The sequence below is a fragment of the Geotrypetes seraphini genome, chromosome 3, assembly GCF_902459505.1.
Source record: "Geotrypetes seraphini chromosome 3, aGeoSer1.1, whole genome shotgun sequence".
In the NCBI taxonomy this organism is placed as follows: domain Eukaryota; kingdom Metazoa; phylum Chordata; class Amphibia; order Gymnophiona; family Dermophiidae; genus Geotrypetes; species Geotrypetes seraphini.
The window spans coordinates 366,273,389-366,293,068 of record NC_047086.1 but is presented as its reverse complement, the minus strand read 5'-3'; the positions used below and the strand labels follow the sequence as shown (position 1 = coordinate 366,293,068).

At 43.9% G+C, this 19,680-nt stretch overlaps 1 protein-coding gene across 4 annotated transcripts in view; it reads left to right on the top strand.

Moving 5' to 3' along the window:
- The window catches only part of ANAPC1 (anaphase promoting complex subunit 1), a 261,021-nt gene that overhangs the window by 54,561 nt on the left and 186,780 nt on the right, over nucleotides 1-19,680 (top strand). For all 4 annotated transcript variants that reach the window (XR_004538746.1, XM_033936934.1, XM_033936932.1 and 1 more), the window contains exons 16-17: nucleotides 2,924-2,984; nucleotides 6,828-7,015. Coding sequence is in view for 3 of the 4 variants with exons in the window: in XM_033936934.1 (XP_033792825.1) it covers nucleotides 2,924-2,984; nucleotides 6,828-7,015 (249 nt within the window). In the remaining variant the exon portion in view is untranslated. The remainder of the gene's footprint in view (nucleotides 1-2,923; nucleotides 2,985-6,827; nucleotides 7,016-19,680) is intronic.

Here is a 19,680-nt window from a genome sequence, read left to right as displayed (position 1 = left end):
GGTAAAGGTATGGACTGAGGACCAAGTAGCTGCATCTATTTCCACTCTGCATCTATTGAGGACATCTACAAAGCAGCTACTTGGTCCTCAGTCCATACCTTTACCTCTCATCATTGTTTGCAACAAAACTCCAGAAGAGACAGTTGGTTTTGATGAGCAGTTCTGCAAAATCTTTTCTCTACTTGAGCACCAACATTCCCTCCAGCCCTGTTGGGTTTCGCCAGGCTCATGTTTATTCAGTATTAAGCCTCTTCCAGAGACATGATTCTGGCAACTTGGTGAGAAACATAGAAACATAAGAGTATGACGGCAGAAAAGGGCCGACGGCCCAACAAGTCTGCCCACTCAAGAATCCTCCCTCCTCGAGAATCCATGTTTTAAGCATTCCTCTGGAGCGACCCCACCAGACGGTCCTATCGTCCCTTGAAGTCGAGCGTGGTACTGGCCTCAACTACCTGATGTGGTAGTCCCATGTGCAAGAATATTACGCTGCCTTTTCCTTGGAGAAAGCAAAGATACATACCTGTAGCAGATGTTCTCTGAGAACAACAGGCATAAATTCTCACAACCCATCCATCTCCCCTAGTTGACTTCTTAGCTTTTTAGCTTCTTCATCCTGCATGCTGGAAGACACCTGTATGCGTGTGGTATGGGCACAGCTAAAGGTTTAAGATGACTGCACTTGGGTTCTGTGGATGACTTTACCCACATGTAAGAATATATGCCTGCTGACCTTGTCGAACACCTGCTATAGGTAAGTTTCTTTGCTATATTTGTCCATCAGTTTCCTAAGTAACTAATGCTGGAAATCTTTATTCCCCACTATTATAATTCTCTATATTTGAATTTAACTTCAAAATTAGAAAAAAATATTGCAGTTAATTCAAAACACTATCTTTAGGCAATATATGGCTTAAAGAGATATCAAGTTTCAAGTTTATTAGGTTTTTATATACCGCCTATCAAGATTATCTAAGTGGTTTTACAATTAGGTACTCAAATTTTTATTTTTATTTTTTTTAAGTTCAAAAATGTTTTATTAGTTTTTATAAAACCATAACAAACAAAACATATGGTGCAGTCCAGCAAATACAAATGCATAATACACCTTATAGGAGATAGCACCACGCTACATTCAATACAAGCAATACAGTAACATAAGAAAAAAAAAAGAAATTAAATAAAATAAAATGACAAAAAACACTGTATAGCATGGTCAACAAAAGAAAAATAAAGAGCATTGTCTGGATGTCACTTAAACAGAAAGGGCTCATTAAAAGAGTAAAACTCAATATAGGGAAAGCACAGCAGTGTTAAAGTACAGTATTGACATTAATAGTCAGTTTCAATCAACTCATTTGTATAGACCAAGGAATCATCCTGAGGAATGGTGAGGCATAATGGAGTATTCCAAAAGAGGAGCCCAGAGTTTTTCAAACTTTTTCATTGTTCGCAGTGTCTCTGCAACGATGCGTTCATATTTGGCTACCAAACAAACCGTGTTCCACCAGGCATTGCATTTAGCAGCCGCTAAATTCTTCCAGTTTGAGAGGATGATTTTATTTGCAATGAGAATCAAAATATGTAATAGATTATTATTCTTGTCATTGAGTGGTATCCCGGCTTCAATACTTCCAACAGTGGTACTCAAATATTTGACAGTATTACTGCAGCTTATATCAATCTTCTCTGGTTATCGGTTGAGAAAAGTATCAAGTCTGCTTGTCTGATTCATCAAATTTTACAAACAAATTCTTCATACAATTTGATTTTACTTTTTTTCTCAATTGCATTATTCTACTAGATTAGATACCCACAAATTAGAGGCATATGATATAAAATTCAGTTTACCGCCTCTAGTTTATGCTGCTATTACAATTTGAAATAATTTACCTGCTCATTTAAGGATTGAAGCTAATTATTGGAGGTTCCATAAAAGATTGAAAACTCTTTTATATGCTGATCTATAATTTTGTTAAAATGGATATAAATTGTGTTTTAAGATTTTTTTTTTTCCCCATAGATTGTTTATGACTTTTTTAAAAATATAAATTGCCTTGAACTCTTCAGTATTAGTGCAAATCTGAAATTGTGTATTGGATTAGATTAGCACTAGTATTTCCTAGTGCTCATTCTGGATAGGTTGAGAACAGAGGTGTCTTGTTACTAAGGAATTTATTTTGATCTCTGTTTATAATAGTGCTAAATTTTTATGCCATCTTGGAAGGGTAATATTTTTGTAAATTTGATTATTTTCCTTGAAAAAATTTTCCAAGAATTAAAAAAAAAAAAAAATAAAAAAATAAAAATATATATATATATAATAGGAATAAATAAATAATAAGTAGGATAAGGATATGGCGATACTCAAGAGGGTTCAGAGGAGAGCGACACGTTTGATAAAAGGTATGGAAAACCTTTCATACACTGAGAGACTGGAGAAACTGGGGCTCTTTTCCCTGGAGAAGAGGAGAATTAGAGAGGATATGATAGAGACTTACAAGATCATGAAGTGCATAGAGAAAGTAGAGAGGGGCAGATTCTTCAAACTTTCAAAAACTACAAGAACAAGAGGGCATTTGGAAAAGTTGAAAGGGGACAGATTCAAAACCAATGCTAGGAAGTTTTTCTTCACCCAACAGGTGTTAGACACCTGGAATGCGCTTCCGGAGGGCGTAATAGGGTTCAAGAAGGGATTGGACAATTTTATGAAGGAAAAGGGGATAGAGGGGTATAGATAGACGACTTCTACACAGGTCCTGGACCTGTTGGGCCGCCGCGCGAGCGGACTGCTGGGCACGAAGAACCTCTGGTCTGACCCAGCAGAAGCACTTCTTATGTTCTTAATATTGGGAGATTGAAAAATCCTTTAAATTTACCATCAATGAAGAAATCTTGACCTGGTTCTTATTACATTCTCTAGGAACTCAGGAGTGGCTCAATGGTTAGGATTACTATCCCAGAAATTGCTACTTCTGAACTAGGTAAGTTTCAGAATCAGAAAAACAAAGCATACTAGTACATAGAGAATGCATTTTTGTTTTGAAATGTGTTTGAAATTCCTGTCTGAGGTTATGAAGGGTGGTATTTAAAAGCCAAATCACTGTATCCCGGACCTCCCCAGACCTTACCTGGTGGTCTAGCGATCTTCCTACGCTCCTGCTCCGTGCAGAGCCGTCATCAAAAATGGCTGCTGTGAGTTCCTGTTGTCGTCTCATGAGACTATGGGAACTCATGGCAGCCATTTTTGATGATGGCTTTGCACGGGGCAGGAGCATATGACGATCACTCCTGCCCTGCGTCACCGCTAGACCACCAGCTAAGGTCTGGGGAGGTCCGGGAGGGAGTCGGGGGTGGGTCAGTGTCAGCCCCAAAAGTTATTCGCAAATTTTCCATATTCACAGGCCGGCTCTGCCCCTAACCCTTGCGGATTCGGAGGGAGAACTGTTGTATACTTTTTAATGGAAAAAAGAGCAGACTGACTGCAGCACTAAGATTGAAAAAAACATGTTGGGATTTGGGTGTACCACAGGTCATGCATAGTTTTCCTCAGTCTATCACTATTGGAGTTGATTTATAGAAAGACAAAGTTTTTCCTTCAAAAGGAACTTTTCCAGTTATCCATCCTGGTGAGAAGTACAGAACAGGAAAAAAAAAATAGAAATAAATACAAAATGATCTTTTGAGTGTTGTTCCATTACAATATGACATTTAAAAGCTCATTTTACATAGAACATTTAGGGCTCTTTTTACTAAATGTCACTAGATGTATTTAATGCAGGTTGGCAAGGTAAATGCTCCAACGCTCATAGAATTCCTATGAGCATTGGAGCATTTACCTTGCCGGCCCCTGCTTAAAACCTCTAGCACTGTTTAGTAAAACCCAACATTAGATTGGATTTCAGATATCAAGGTTGAGGCGTACTCAGTTTTGGTGACTGTGGAGTATTTTGTAAAATAAACATAAGAACTTGAAGACATGTATGTATATTTTTCCAAGGACAAGCAGGATATCCTGATTTTTGTCTGAAAAACTTGACAGGGTTATACCATTGATAATTCAGCTACACTGGTTATATGTCCAAGTGCATATCAAATTCAAAATAACCCGTTAAGAATTTAAGTTTTTTGAATGGTTTAGAGCAGGGGTGCCCAATACGTCGATCGCAATCGACCAGTAGCTCAGGAAGGCAACGTGAGTCGATCGCAGAGCCCATCCCGGGCTCCGTGATAGACTCGTGTTGCCGTTCTGATCTACTGAGCCTATCAGTCTTCCTCTCCCCGACATCAAAGACGCTGACGCCGGGCATCCACTTTAGGCTGTTTTTTGTCAATTTGGGGGGGGGGGAGGGGGCGTGGCGGCGGCAGCAGCAGCCTAAAAAAGAAATCATCCTGGCCCGGGTCGGTGTCATACTCCGGAACTTCTACCTTTTCCAGCAGCCTTCCTATCTGGCCCTCTCCCTTCTACCTGCTTCCGGCCACACCCCCTGCTCCGCGGCTCTCTTCGGCAACTCAGCAGCAGTGATCGACACAAGCTTCTGACGTCAGGGCCTACCCTCTGCGAGTCCCGCTTGCTTCAACTTCCTTTTTCCACAAAGGCGGGACTTGTAGAGGGAAGGCCTCGATGTCGGCAGCCTGTCTTGATCACCGCTGCTGACGAGTTGCTGAAGAGAGCCGCGGAACAGGAGGTGTTGCCGGGTGCAGGTAGAAGGGAGAGGGCCAGATGCAGGACTCGTGGGTGAGGGAGACAAAGAGAGAGAGAAAGAGAGAGGGGAGGGAAACAAAAGGAAATATTTAATACTAGGCTGGGCCGGAGTGGAGGGAGGGTGGAAAGATTCTGGCTACAGGGTGCATTAACAAAGGAAAAGGGGGGAAAGCTGAAAATGGAGATAGTGACACAAAAGGTAAGCAGGATCTACTGAATAAGGATAGAGATACAGAGGGTACATGAAGAGGAGGTGAAATAGAGACAAATAAGTAATGCTGAAAAAGTGTGTGGGGGGGAGATCAATACATTGAAAGGGCAAATGGTGAACATGGTGTAAAGACAAGGACAGAGACAAATGAAAATTCTGAAAAAGTGGTGAGAGGGATATAGATGAGATGGACACAAAGAAGGGTGATGCTGGAAAATAGGTGGAATGGTAATTCTGACAGACACAGAAGGGAAATGCTGGATCAAGGAGAGATGGGGCTCAGGCTGGATGGAATGGGGAGAAATGCCTTGTTGGCCCGGAACTTCCTCTCCTACGTCAGAATTGACGTCAGGGAGCGGAATGCTGGTCAGCACGACGCTTCTGCAGGGAAAGCTTGGGATGGCGGTGGCTTGGGGGCTGTTCCCCGATGGCGGTGGCAGCAAACCGAGTGGCTTAGGGGAGGGCACGGAGAAAGAAAGAAAGAAAGGGGGCAGACAGGTAGACAGAAAGAAGGGGGAACAGGGAGACAGAAAGAAGGGGGAACAGGGAGACAGAAAGAAGGGGGAACAGGGAGACAGAAAGAAGGGGGAACAGGGAGACAAAAAAAAAGTTGGGGGAGAGAATGAGTTCTGGAGGAGAGGACACATATAGGAGGCTGAAAGAAAGGAAGAAAGATTGGATGTACAGTCAGAAGAGAAAGTTCAACCAGAGACTCATGAAATCACCAAACAACAAAGGTAGAAAAAATGATTTTATTTTCAATTTAGTGATCAAAATGTGTCTGTTTTGAGAATTTATATCTGCTGTCTATATTTTGCACTATGGCTCCCTTTTACTAAACCGTAATAACGTTTTTTAGCGCAGGGAACCTATGAGCTTTGAGAGCAGTGCGAGGCATTCAGCGTAACTCCCTGTGCTAAAACCTACTATCGTGGTTTAGTAAAAAGGGAGGGGGTATATTTGTCTATTTTTGTATTTTGTTACTGAGGTGACATTGCATAGAGTCATCTGCCGTGACCTCTTTGAAAAAACCCGGAATATGAATAATTAACATTTTCTCTGCCTTTCAGTGTGCTTTGTGGTTTTTTTTAAAATTTTATTGTTGGTAGATCATTTTGACTTAGTCATTATAAAAGTAGCTCGCAAGCCCATAAAGTGTGGGCACCCCTGGTTTAGAGTGTGTCAAGTGTTGGGGATGTTATTTTAAAAAGCACTATTGAAAAAATGGTACATTTTTATGTGGAAAATCAACAACTTTTAAATTTACGACAGCAAACAAGTTTGAGTAGTTTTAAGAAAATGTTGACAAAACACCTTTTCTGTAAGATGAAATATGGGACTTGATTTATAGTTTTTGATGCGAGGCGCTGATAGCCTCTTTGTAATTTTAGAAGGCTCTACATTATTGTTATTATGTTTTATTGATGTTCTATCTGTTGTAATGTATGTGATTTGTTTATGTATCTTGTATGTACTTTATTGTGACCCAACTTGGGAAAGGCGGGGTATAAATAAAACAAATATGGTTCTGTACAAAATTCTTTTATAAAACTCTTAGCAGTTTTATAACTGTCATTTTCTACAAGGAAGACATACTTTACAAGAAATATGCTTTAAAAAATTACCCTTCATAAAGTGCCATTGAACAGTGAAGGTGGTATATAGGAAATGTCCTCTATTCAATTCAGTTAGATCTCAAACTACACTCGGATTTCTCTGTGCAGATGAGTAGAGACCTGACCATTTCTGAAGCTCAGATTGAAATCTACTCTTAAATTAGGGGGAGAATGGTGCTTTATATATCACAGAGAATGCTATGGAACTGACAAGGTTAATTTTAGTCCAATTTGGGATCTCTTTTACAGTGTGAGAATGAAATATTACTGAACCATTTTCCTTCTATCCCTACAGTTCGAAGGTGCCTACAGGCAATTAAATACATCTTGCCAAAGGAGATAGCTGTGCAAGTGCTTGTTAAGTGGTATAATGCACTAAATGCCCCAGGCAGCCCTAGCAATCATTCTGAGTGGAGCCTGTTTGTGACTTGTCTCATGAATATGATGGGATACAATACAGACAGATTAGCTTGGACACAGAATGTAAGTATAGTCATGAGGTTGGCTATTTGTTTCAGAACAGAAAGTACAGTGAGCTTTCATGCATCATAGTACATAGTTTTAGCAGTATTATGTTATTTTCTGTAGGGCTGAACAAATTTCCACTTATTAAACCAATTTTACCATGTTTTCTTTTCTTGCTCTCAAATGTTAGAACTGGAGTTGAATGTAGCTTCAGTACATTTTCATATGTACATTTTAATATTGCTGTGCCAAATGTTGAATATATGCTACAGCCTGGACTCTTCTTCCTTCCTTTGGAGATGTGTCACAATGCACATACAGATATAATAGGTAAAAAGAGCTAAATGTGTTAGTATCTTGGTAAATGTCACAAGTTCTGTTGACATTACTATCTAGACATTTCTACATAGCAAATATTCTGAGGTAGCATTGCAGGGATTTAACGCTTCCTTTATGATATCATCATGGAAGAAATACACTGTCCTCCCTTCCCTTTCTGTACTCTTCCTCATTGTGGGCCATTGAGTTTTAGATGGCATTGAGACATCCAGGCTTCAATATCAGACAGGCAGGCTGAGACTTGGGCCTGGATTCCTATAGAGATATCTGGGGTGGAGATGTAGATCTGGAAGTCATCAGCATAAAGGTGATATTGAAAATCATGGGAGGAGATCAGTGCATCGAGGGAGCGGGCATGGATGGAGAAAAGGAGAGGTCTCAAGACAGAGCCTTGAGGTACACTGATAGCAGAATAGCAGTGAAGGAGGATTCCCCATTGCACTGAAAGTGCTATGGGAGAGATGTGAAGAAAACCAGGCAAGTACAGAACCCTGGAATCCCAGTAAGGACAGCATATCAAGGAGTAGGTGGTGATCAACAGTGTCAAAAGAGGTAGATAGTCTCATCCTTCTTGACCTAAGAGTAGAGGCCTTTGAAACTATCCAAGAACAGGTCATTGGAGACTTTAGCAAGGTTGGTTTCCATGGAATGCAGTGGGCAAAAGCCTGACTGAAGTGGGTCAAGAATAGCTTGAGATGCAAGGAAGTCCAGGCAATGGTAGTTAAAAACATGTTCAAGTAGCTTGGATAAGAAGGGGAGAAAGGAGATGGGGAGATAGTTGGAGGGGCATTTGGGGGTCAAGTGAGCATTTTTTGAGGAGAGGTGTAACTACAGTATGTTTGAAGACTTCGGGAACAGTTGCAGTGGAGAGTGATAGCTTGAGGATCTGGAGGAGAGAAGATTTACAGTTTCCTCTTCAGTGACTTCAGAAAAGGAGGAAAAGGTGACGGTTTGAGGGGAGGTTGGCAGAAGTGACAGATGGAAAAGGGGGGATGGGGGAAATGACCTGGTTGAAAAGGTGAGTCTTCTGGACCTTATCGTAGAAGAATTCGGCCATAGTTTGAGGAGACAGTAAAGGGGGGATTGGAGGTAAGGGCTTTTTGAGTAGGGAGTTTAGTGTGGTAAAGAGACAGCAAGGATTAGAGCTAAGAGAGTTAGTTGAATAGGCATAGTATTCTTGTTTGACAAGTGATAGGGCAGACTGAAAGGATGTCAGCAGGAATATGAAGTGTATGAAGTCAGCCTGTATACAGGATTTAAGCCAGCAGATCAGGCACTGGAGCATAGGTAGCGGATATTGATGGTCAGCCAGGGCTGGGGTTTGTTGCGCCTTACAGGATGTGAGATGGGAAGAGCAAGGGTATCTAGAGCAGAGGAGACAGCTTCATTGATAGACTTGTATAGTTGAAGGGAGGGGGATGACACAGTGGTGGAGAGGGCGCCAGGGTCAATAGCCTGAAGGTGTCTAAACATATTGGTAGTAATTGATCGGGTCTGGGGGCGAGGATGATGATTTGTGAATATTAACATATGTTCAGAGAGGTGCAGAAATTGGTGGTAGAGCAGCTGGAGAACCAAGTTAAAGGCAGTGGCCATTCTTGTGTGTAGGGGCGGTGGAGCACAGCTAGAGATTGAATGAGGATGTTAGAGTGAGAAGCTTGGAAGTGGTTGCATCAGAGGGGTCATCAGCATGGATATTGAAGTCAACATGGATGGAGGAAGGAGATAAAGGCTTGAGAAAGAAGGAGAGCCAGGAGTCAAAGTCAGTGAGGAGGGAAAAGAGGAACCATCAATCATGGTACAGTAAATCCTTGGTTTGTGAGCATTATTCATTCCGGAAGCATGCTTGTAATCCAAAGCACTCGTATATCAAAGCGAATTTCCCCATAGGAAATAATGGAAACTCAGACGATTCGTTCCACAATCCAAAAACTTTAATACAAAATACTGTATAAATTAAAAATATATACATTAAAACAAATAACCTGAACTTTATTTTTGAATAGAATCGTGGCTGTTGTGAGGGATATTGTGTGCATTTCTACTGTGGATAAATTGTGCGGGTAAACTGCTCATACGCTGTGCGTGCTTGTATTATGGGTAGATTGTGCATGTTTGTACTGCGTGTATGTTGTAGAACCCATTCACCCCTTCCACGCGAAGGACGAAGCGCAGCCTCCCACTTCGGAGAGGGGGTAGCTGTGACTTCATGAATGTGCCAGGGAGGAGGGCAGAATTTAACGGGGAGGAGGGCAGAATTTAACGGGGAGGAGAGGCGCTGAGCTCGTCGCATGCTGCTGAATGCCGACCGCGAGGAGGGGTGGGGGTGTTTTGTGGGACAAAGGGTGTGCTAAGAAACCTGCTTCGTGCTGCTGCTGCTCCCGCACGGTCACTTCTTATAGTGAAGCGCCAACAGGGCGCTGACCACTCGCAGGGCGCATCACGTGACTAAACTAAACTAAACCTTGGGTTTATATACCGCACCATCTCCACGAATGCGGAGCTCGGCACGGTTTACAGGAAGAAGGATGAGAGAGGAACTACAGTGGAGAGATTAAAGAGTTAGGTGTAAAGGGGGAAGGTGAGAGGCCTAAGAGGGGGGAAGTGTTACAGTTTTGAGAATAGCCAGGTTTTTAGGTGTTTGCGGAAGAGTTGGAGGGAGCTTGAGGTTCGGAGTGGGGAGGTGAGGTTATTCCAGATCTCAGTGATTCTAAAGGGGAGGGATGACCCAAGTTTGCCTGCATGGGAAATACCTTTTATGGAAGGGAAGGATAGTTAACAAATTTGGGAGGATCTGGAGGAAGTAGGGGTTGGGGAGTTCCAGGATAGAGGGATAACGGCAGGAAGGATGCCATGTAGGATCTTGTAGGCCAGACACGCACATTTGAAGTGGATCCTGGGGATTACTGGGAGCCAATGGAGCTTAGACAGGAGTGGTGAGACGTGATCAAATTTGCTTTTCGCGAAAACAAGCTTAGCTGCGGCGTTCTGAATCCACTGAAGTCTGTGGAGGCTTTTCTTGGTTAGGCTGAGGTAGATAGAATTGCAATAATCCTGACATATGGACTTCTTGAATTAGTCGGGGTTACACAAAGGACACTCATTCACAGGCAGAAATTATCAAGGAAAGAAAAAAAAAAATAAAGAGAGAGAAGCTGGGAACGCCCAGGAGCCAAGGCAGGGCTGGAGCTTTAAAGCGATGAAATTTCCTGCATCTCCTACACACGCACATGGGCTGCGCTGCTACCTTCTCGTCCCTTCACATAGGTGCACACACATTCTTGCCACTGCACCCATGCTTGAAGTTATGATGCTTGTGCTGCGCTCATTGATGTGATGCGTATATGTTATACGTACTTGTATTGCGCTCAGATGCATAAATGTTCTGCCAATGCAGTATATCAAATATAAAATAAACTTGGAAACTTATCAGGGGGTCGATAAATGACTGCTACTCGGAGGGGTAGAGGAGCGAATAGACGGATGGAGTGGACTTCAAAGGAGGGAGAGCAGTGAAATTGAGCTGGAAGCAGGGGTTGATATCTACAAGATGGTGAGAGTAAGAGCCCAACCTCATCTTCACGACCAACTGGGTGAGGTGTATGTGAGAAAAGGTAACCTCCATGACAAGGCAGCAGCTGGAGCAGATCCAGGTCTCATTTAGTGGCAATAGGTGGAGAGTTTGAGAGAGAAAGAGGTCATGGATGAATGTAAGCTTGTTGGAGACAGAATTGGCATTTCATAGGGCACTTGAAATGCTATGTATTTATATACCAATTATAACCTAAGTTTTTTACATTCAGGTACTCAAGCATTTATCCTTGTCCCTGTGGGGGGAGGAGAGGAGCGGAGCAGGAATAAGACTGGTTACATTGTAGTGTGAACCGCATGAGGAGGGTGAGGGTTAATTGGGAGGATTAGGATTGATATCCTTGCAAGAGAGCAAGAGAAGAAATGAGAGAATATGGGGGAGTTTGGGAGAGGCTTGATGGGGGGAGATGCGTCGCGCTACAATCAAGATGTACACAGGGAGAATGGGGATGGCTGGAAGAGAGGGAGAAAGTGTTGAAGCTTTAGTACTGAAAAGATGATAGAGGACTAAAGGAAGGGTGAGGTGGTGAATTCAAAAAGTGAATGATGTGATGGGGTCGGTTTCAGTGATTTGAGGTGAAGAGAGATTGGGAAAAGTCAATATGAGGAGGAGGAGGTGGTGCACAAGAGTCATGAGACATAACATAACATAACATAAAACGCACTTGTATACCGCAAATACCATTAAGTTCTATGCGGTTCACAAAGACTAATAATACAAATGAATAAACTTCCTATATCTAACTTACAAAAATTTCTTAAAAAGATACATCTTTAAGGCACGTCGAAATTGTTGGTACGAATTTGAGATTTTGAATATGTGAGTTAAATCTCTAGTCCCTGAGGCTGCTTGAAAAGATAGCAAACAATCCTGAAATTTCTTATATTTACAACTCTTTACAGAAGGGGATGAGAATAATGAATGAGATTTTCTAGGATGTTTAGAATTTGTAATGATAAAAGATTCCATAAGATACTTAGGAATTGAACTTGTTAGTGCATTGTAACAAATACAGCCGAGCTTAAATTTAACCCAAGCCTCAACTGGAAGCCAGTGCAATCGGCGATAGAAATCAGTGACATGATCATACTTCTTCAAATTAAAAATCAATCTGACTGCTGCATTCTGAATCATGTGCAGTCTCCGAAGATTCTTCTGAGTACCAGCAAGATGCATAATATTACAATAATCCAACTGACTAAGGACCAGTGATTGAACCAACAATTGAAAGGAGTTAATATCAAAATATGCTCTAATAATTCTTAGTTTCCATAAAGTATGGAAACCCTTTCGGACCAGCGAGTCAACCTGATTTTTCATAGTAAGGGTACGATCCAAAATTATACCAAACCAAGTATCTTTATGGTTAACTGGATGCTATAGATTTTATCATTTAGAACAATAGATGTAACGTCTTCATTTAAATTTGGTGACGCAAAAAAAAAAAATTGAATGTTTTCTGTATTAATTTTCAATTTAAATTCTAATCCAAAATTAAATTATCTGTAAAATCTCAACCACAGTTTGATAGATTTGAGAGAAAGAGGTATGTACAGGAATTAAAATAGTGATGTCATCTGCATAACTAAATAGTTTAATTTTAAACTGGGATAATCTGTTGCCTAAAGAGGCCAAATAGATATTAAAAAGCAATGGCGACAGAGGAGACCCCTGGGGTACTCCACAAGGGTTACTCCAACTGTTTGAAAGTTCATTGTTGAGCTTTACTTGATAAGTTCTAAATTTAAGAAAACCCTCAAACCATTTTTAAACTTGGCCATGAGGTGGGGAAGGGGACAGAATTGGCACCAGGCGCTTCCTTATTGGACAATGAGATTTATTCAAGGTATGGGAGAGTCTCCTAGGCCTAAGATGGTAAGATTAGTCAGACTTGTGAGACAACGTTGGCATGGTCAAAATTGCATGGAAGTTAGTGTTTTAGGAAGAGGGTGAGAACTGGTTTAGAAGAGTAGACTTACTAGAGAAAGTTCATGCACGAGAGGCATAGTTATATGAGCACTGAAGGTAAGAATGTATGCTGAGAATGGGTAAAAATAAATCTGCTAGTGTCTGCCCCCATAGAAAACAGAGAAGGAAATCATTCTTTCCTCTGGTGGGTGGTTCAAAACAATTTGAATGTGGGGGCTCCCATTCCAAATTTTCCCTCCTCAGAAGGTGTTGACAGTGGATGCATCCAATCTGGGACAGAGCGCTCATGTGGATGGGCTCCACATCCAGGGAATGTGGTATGCGCAGGAGACAGATCTCCATGTCAACCTGCTAGATCTAAGAGCTATTTGTAACGCACTAAAAGCTTTCCAGGATTAGCTGCAGAACAAAATTGTTCTCATTGAAACTGACAGTCAAGTTGTGATGTAAATGTAAACGAGTAGGAGGTCTTGTGTCAGGAGTTGGTATGGAAATTATCCCAGGACAAGCAGGCAGCATATTCTCAACAGTGGGTGATGTCACCGACGGAGCCCCGCAGCGGACAGCCTCGAAAGCAGACTTGCTTGAAGATCTTTGTAAGAGCTTCCGAGTGCTGCACTGCGCATGCGCGAGTGCCTTCCCGCCCGAGTTAGGGTGCGCGTTTCCTGTGAGGAACCTCAGTTCAACGTTTAATGCGGAGCCAAGAAGTCCTCTTCTTTTAGCTCTGCAGCCTTCGTTGCCTTCTCTCACCGCGGCTTTTGTTATTTTATTTGTCACTGTGCTCGCGTTTCATTGTTCCTTTCTTTCTTATACAATAATTTTTTTTAAAAAAACCTTTTATTTTTTATTTTTTCTTCCAGCAGCGGCCTTACGGCCTGGACCTGGCCACTTACCTCATTCGGTACGTCGGTCTTCGTTTTTTCTATGTCCCGGCCTCTAACCGGGTTCAAAAAGTGTAGCCAGTGCAACAAAACCCTTTCAATCACCGATCCTCATAGTCGGTGTATTGTTTATCTGGGTCTTGAACATTGTCCTTGTTCGCGCTGTGCTACCCTCCAACCTCGGGCCCTTTGTCGGCGCCGTGCCAAGCTCCTTCAACTTTTTGGCACGATGGACCAGCCAGCTGACAAGGTCTCGACCTTGGCTTCGGGGATGGCCTCGACCTCTAAGTCCTTGACCTCGACTCCAGCTTCTGCCTCCACCAAGACCTCAACCTCGACTTCTTCGGCCTCGAAGGCCTCAGCAGCAGCTCCTCTGAAGACCTCGATGGGTAAGTCTCCTGTCTCTCCTTCAGGTACTACTCCTAAGAAGCCTCTAGAGTCACAGGCATCCCAGGCCATATCTGCTGGCCTACCTGCCTTGACTAGACCTCCAGCTAAGCGTGCCTCCAAGCATCGGGAATACTCAACCTCGAGGTTGCCCTCCTTGGAGCGCATTGCTGCACCTTCGAGACCTGATCCTTTTGTCTCAGTGCCCATGTTCGAGGACATGTTAAAAGCCATTCTGACCATGCAGACTTCCTCGGTCATGGCTCAACTCCTCCCATCCTCGACCCTGCTTCCTATGAGCCAGCCTGTGCGGCAGTCTGAGACCCCGGTGGAAACACCTAGAGGCAAGCCTCGGAAGACTCGCCAGTTCTCATCCAGTGACTCTTCACCTACTCCTCGGACACAGTCTCCTCCACCTCGACTGAAGCATCGCTCGAGGCATTCGAGGCATCTCGCTTCCAAGCTTCCTCGGGAGACATCGCTACAACAGAAACCTTCACCTTCTCTGGATACTGAGACTTCTATGCCTCGTTTATCCAAGGCTACTGAGATTTCTTCCAAATCTAAACATAAGTCTCGCAAAGCTATTACACTGGCTGCTTCTCCTCGAAGTCCATCGAGGTCAAGGACTCTTCCATCGAGACCGCCTCCGAGGGAGCCTTCTACTCCTGCCTCGACCCAATCTGTTCCTTGAACCCCGGGAACTTCACCATCGAGGGTTTTGAAGCATAAACACTCACTGACTCCTCCTCACGCAGGTAGTGCATTTCCTCAATCACTGTGCGCCTGGACTCTGAGCCTCTGTCTCAGTATTCCAGAGATGCTTCTTCCTCCTACTCAGTAGTTCCTCAGTCTCGCACTCCTTCTCCGGAAGATGCCTCGACCTCGAAGTCTACCTCTTTTGCCAGGTTCATCTTCGACTTGGGAAAAGCTCTTCAACTGGATCTCCACTCTGATTCCAAGTATACACCTGACTACTTGGCTGACATGGAGTTGCCTTATCCACCCAAGGAGACCTTGAGGCTTCCTATGACTCCAGTATTGAAGCAAACTTTCTTAAGGAATATGGAAACTCCTTATTCCATCACAGCCATTCCATCCAAGCTGGAATCCAGGTATCGCACAGTACCTTGCAGAAGCTTTGAGAAATCTCAATTATCCCATCAGTCTTTGGTGGTGGAATCTTCTTTAAAAAAGCTCATCCATCTAAGCTTTACGCTGCGGTCCCTCCAGGCAGGGAGGGCCATACCATGGACAAGTTTGGCCGCAGATTATACCAGAATTCCATGATGGCTAACAGAATTCTCAATTATAACTACATTTTCACAGCTTATTTTAACCATTTCCTAAAATTACTGCCTAAATTCTACCCGGCTCTTGAGGAACAAAGTCTTCCAGAATTCAAACAGATCATCAGAACTCTGTCTCAGCTTTGCCTCTTCATGCTACAAGCCACATACGATGCTTTTGAGCTCTCTTCTAGAGTTTCGGCCTTTGCAGTAGCCATGCGCCGTCTCGCCTGGCTCCGCATTGTTGATATGGTCCCCAATCTGCAGGACCTAATCTACGAATTTGCCTTGCCAGGGAAATAAACTCTTTGATAATTCTATTGAAGCTGCTACAAAGCGCCTCTCTGAATATGAGCGCTCTTTTGCTTCCTTGATTCGGCCGAAGCCTAAGACTCCTGCTCGGCCATACAAGCAACCACCGCGTTGTTATCCCCCAAAAACGACACCGGCTTTCTCCAGGCCTCTGCCTAGAAGGCCTCCACAACAATAACAACAGCAGAAGGCTCAGACTCCTGCTGCGACTAAACCTGCTCAGTCTTTTTGACATTCCCAGTCTGAGCATGCCAACCTCCCTGCATCAAAATTCTCTTCTGCCCATAGGAGGTTGTCTTCACCAATTTTATCACCAGTGGGAGATGATCACCTCAGATCTCTGGGTCCTTTGGGAGGGATACTCACTTCACTTTCTTCAGGTGCCTCCAGTTCGCCCTCCAAGAGAGTGTCCTTCCAATTCATTGCAACTTCCCCTTCTTCAGGAAGCTCAAGCTCTTCTTCGCCTTCGAGCTGTCGAGGAGGTTCCTCTGAACCAACGGGACATGGGCTTTTATTCCCGTTATTTTCTAGTCCCAAAGAAGACGGGGGATTTGCGACCCATTCTGGTCCTCAGAGCCCTCAACAAATTTCTAGTCAAAGAGAAGTTTTGGATGCTTTCTTTACCAACTTTGTATTCCCTGATAAATCAGGGAGATTGGCTATGCTCCCTGGATCTCATAGAGGCTTACACTCATATCCCGATTCATCCAGCCTCTCGCAAGTATTTGAGATTTCAGGTGAGGAATCTTCATCTACAATACAGAGTTCTTCCTTTTGGACTTGCCTCATCCTGCAGAGTCTTCACGAAGTGTCTGGTGGTGGTGGCTGCAGCCCTCCGTGCCCATGGTCTTCAAGTTTTTCCATACCTGGACGACTGGCTTATCAAGGCCCCCTCTCAAGGGGTTATTGTAGCGACCCAACAGACTATTATGTTCCTCCAAAGTCTGGGGTTCGAAGCCAACTTTACAAAATCCCAGCTGACCCCATCTCAGTCTCTCCAATTCATTGGAGCCTCTCTAGACACTGTCCAGCTCAGAGCGTTTCTACCTCCACCATGTCGGGATACCCTCATTCGCCTTTGCCATCAAGTGTCTCATCTCACATCAATTTCAGCAAGGCAAATGATGGTTCTGCTCGGTCACATGGCTTCTACAGTTCACGTGACTCCTTTTGCCAGACTTCACCTTCGCATACCTCAGTGGACCCTGGCATCTCAGTGGCAACAAGCTACCGACCCAACAAATTACAGAAACTCCTTTGTTGAAGCAGTCTCTCCACTGGTGGATGCTCTCTTCTAATCTTTCCAGAGGTTTGCTGTTCCAAAGTCTCCCTCATCAGTAGGTTCTCACAACAGACTCATCAACCTATGCATGGGGAGCCCATCTCGACAGACTCCATACCCAAGGTCATTGGACTCCTGCGGACCGTCTTTGTCACATCAATCTGTTGGAACTCAGAGCGATTTTCAATGCTCTCAAAGCTTTTCAACACCTTCTTTATGACAACGTAGTCCTTGTCCGGATGGACAACCAAGTCGCCATGTACTATGTCAACAAACAGGGAGGTACGGGATCTCACTCCCTTTGTCAAGAAGCTCTGAAGTTGTGGGATTGTGCCATCCATCAGAACATCTTTCTTAGAGCTGCATATATTCAAGGTCAGCACAACTGTCTGGCGGACAAATTGAGTCGTCTTCTGCAACCTCACGAATGGACACTCAATTCCTCGCCTCTACGTCAGGTGTTTACTCAATGGGGGACCCCTCAGATAGACCTCTTTGCGTCTCCCTCAACAACAAGCTGCCTCAGTTCTGCTCTCGAATATACTCTCCCCAGCGTCTTGAGGCAGATGCTTTTCTCCTGGATTGGACGAGTCACTTTCTCTATGCCTTCCCTCCATTCCCTCTGATTCTCAAGACTCTTGTCAAACTCAAGACAGAACATGCCACCATGATTCTGATAGCTCCTCGGTGGCCCAGACAACCGTGGTACTCCCTTCTACTTCAACTCAGCACCAGCGAGCCTCTGCTTCTACCAGGTTTTCCCTCTCTGCTTACTCAGAGTCAAGGATCCTTGCTACATCCCAACCTGCAGTATCTACATATAACAGCTTGGTACCTTTCAACCTAACAGACTCTATACAGTTCTCTCAGTGTGTACAAGATATTTTGGTAGCTTCCAGAAAGCCGTCCACTCGGCAGTGTTACGGCTAGAAATGGACTAGATTTTCTGCTTGGTGTTCCACTCGCCATATGGAGCCAGTGTCTACCTCCTTGGCTTCTGTTTTGGATTATTTACTTCACTTATCACATTTGGGACTTCAGTCTACATCTATCCGAGTCCATCTCAGTGTGATTGCTGCTTTTCATCAGCCTCTTGATGGGAAACTTTTGTCTGCACATCCTGTGGGTTTCCGCTTTATGAAAGGACTTTTTAATGTTCATCCACCACTTAAACCACTCCCAGTGGGATCTCAATGTTGTCTTGGCTCAATTGATGAAGCCTCCATTTGAACCAATTGATAAGGCTCATCTCAAGTACCTTACTTGGAAAGTAGTTTTCCTAATTGCCCTCATGTCTGCTCGAAGAGTCAGTGAGTTACAAGCTTTGGTGCGGATCCACCTTTCACAGTTTTCCATTATGACAAGGTGGTCCTCCGTACTCATCCAAAATTCTTACCTAAAGTTGTTTCAGAATTTCACATCAATCAATCTATTGTTCTTCCAGTATTTTTTCCAAAGCCTCATTCTCACCCTGGAGAAGTGGCTCTCCATACTTTGGACTGCAAGCGTGCCTTGGCTTTCTACTTGCAACGCACTCAACCTCACAGGACATTCCCACAACTTTTCATCTCCTTCGATCCAAATAAGTTGGGACACCCTTTCTCGAAGCGTACCATCTCCAACTGGATGGCTGCTTGCATCTCTTTCTGCTATGCTCAGGCTGGTCTCCCTCTGCAGGGTCGAGTCACGGGCCATAGAGTTAGAGCTATGGCGGCGTCTGTAGCTTTCCTCAGATCAACTCCTATTGAGGAAATCTGCAAGGCTGCCACTTGGTCCTCGGTTCATACATTCACCTCTCATTACTGTCTGGATACTTTCTTCAGAAGGGATGGCCATTTTGGCCAATCTGTTTTGCAAAATCTTTTTTCTTAACTTGCCAACTCTCCCTCCATCCCATTATGCTTAGCTTAGAGGTCACCCACTGTTGAGAATATGCTGCCTACTTGTCCTGGGATAAAGCACAGTTACTTACCGTAACAGTTGTTATCCAGGGACAGCAGGCAGATATTCTCACAACCCACCCTCCTCCCCTGGTTGGCTTCTTAGCTAGGTATCTGAACTGAGGTTCCTCACAGGAGATGCGCGCCCTAACTCGGGCGGGAAGGCACTTGCGCATGCGCAGTGCAGCACTCGGAAGCTCTTACAAAGATCTTCAAGCAAGTCTGCTTTCGAGGCTGTCTACTGTGGGGCTCCGTCGGTGACGTCACCCACTGTTGAGAATATCTGCCTGCTGTCCCTGGATAACAACTGTTACAGTAAGTAACTCTGCTTTCCGGTGGGTCCTCCTCCATGGGATGATTCTAAGAGCAACGTATCTGCCTGGCAAGAACAACAGCCTGACAAACAGACTGAGCAGGGTCGTGCAACCTCACAAGTGGTTTCTCAATATGGATATAGCCCACAGGATCTTCAGGAGTGGGGCACCCCCTTGGTAGATCTCTTTTCCATTCTGCACAACAGTGAGGTCCTTTGTTTCTGCTACAGGCTTGGGTCATATGGCAGCCTACCTTATGACACCTTCACTTATACCAAGGCTGGCTGTCTCTAGAGAGTCATATCAGGGCTCATAATATCAGAGCCATTGCCAAGTTGAGGTCATCCTCCATCAAGGAGATTTGCAAAGCTGCAGTGTGAACTTCGGTCCATACATTCCCATCTCATTACTGCCTTGA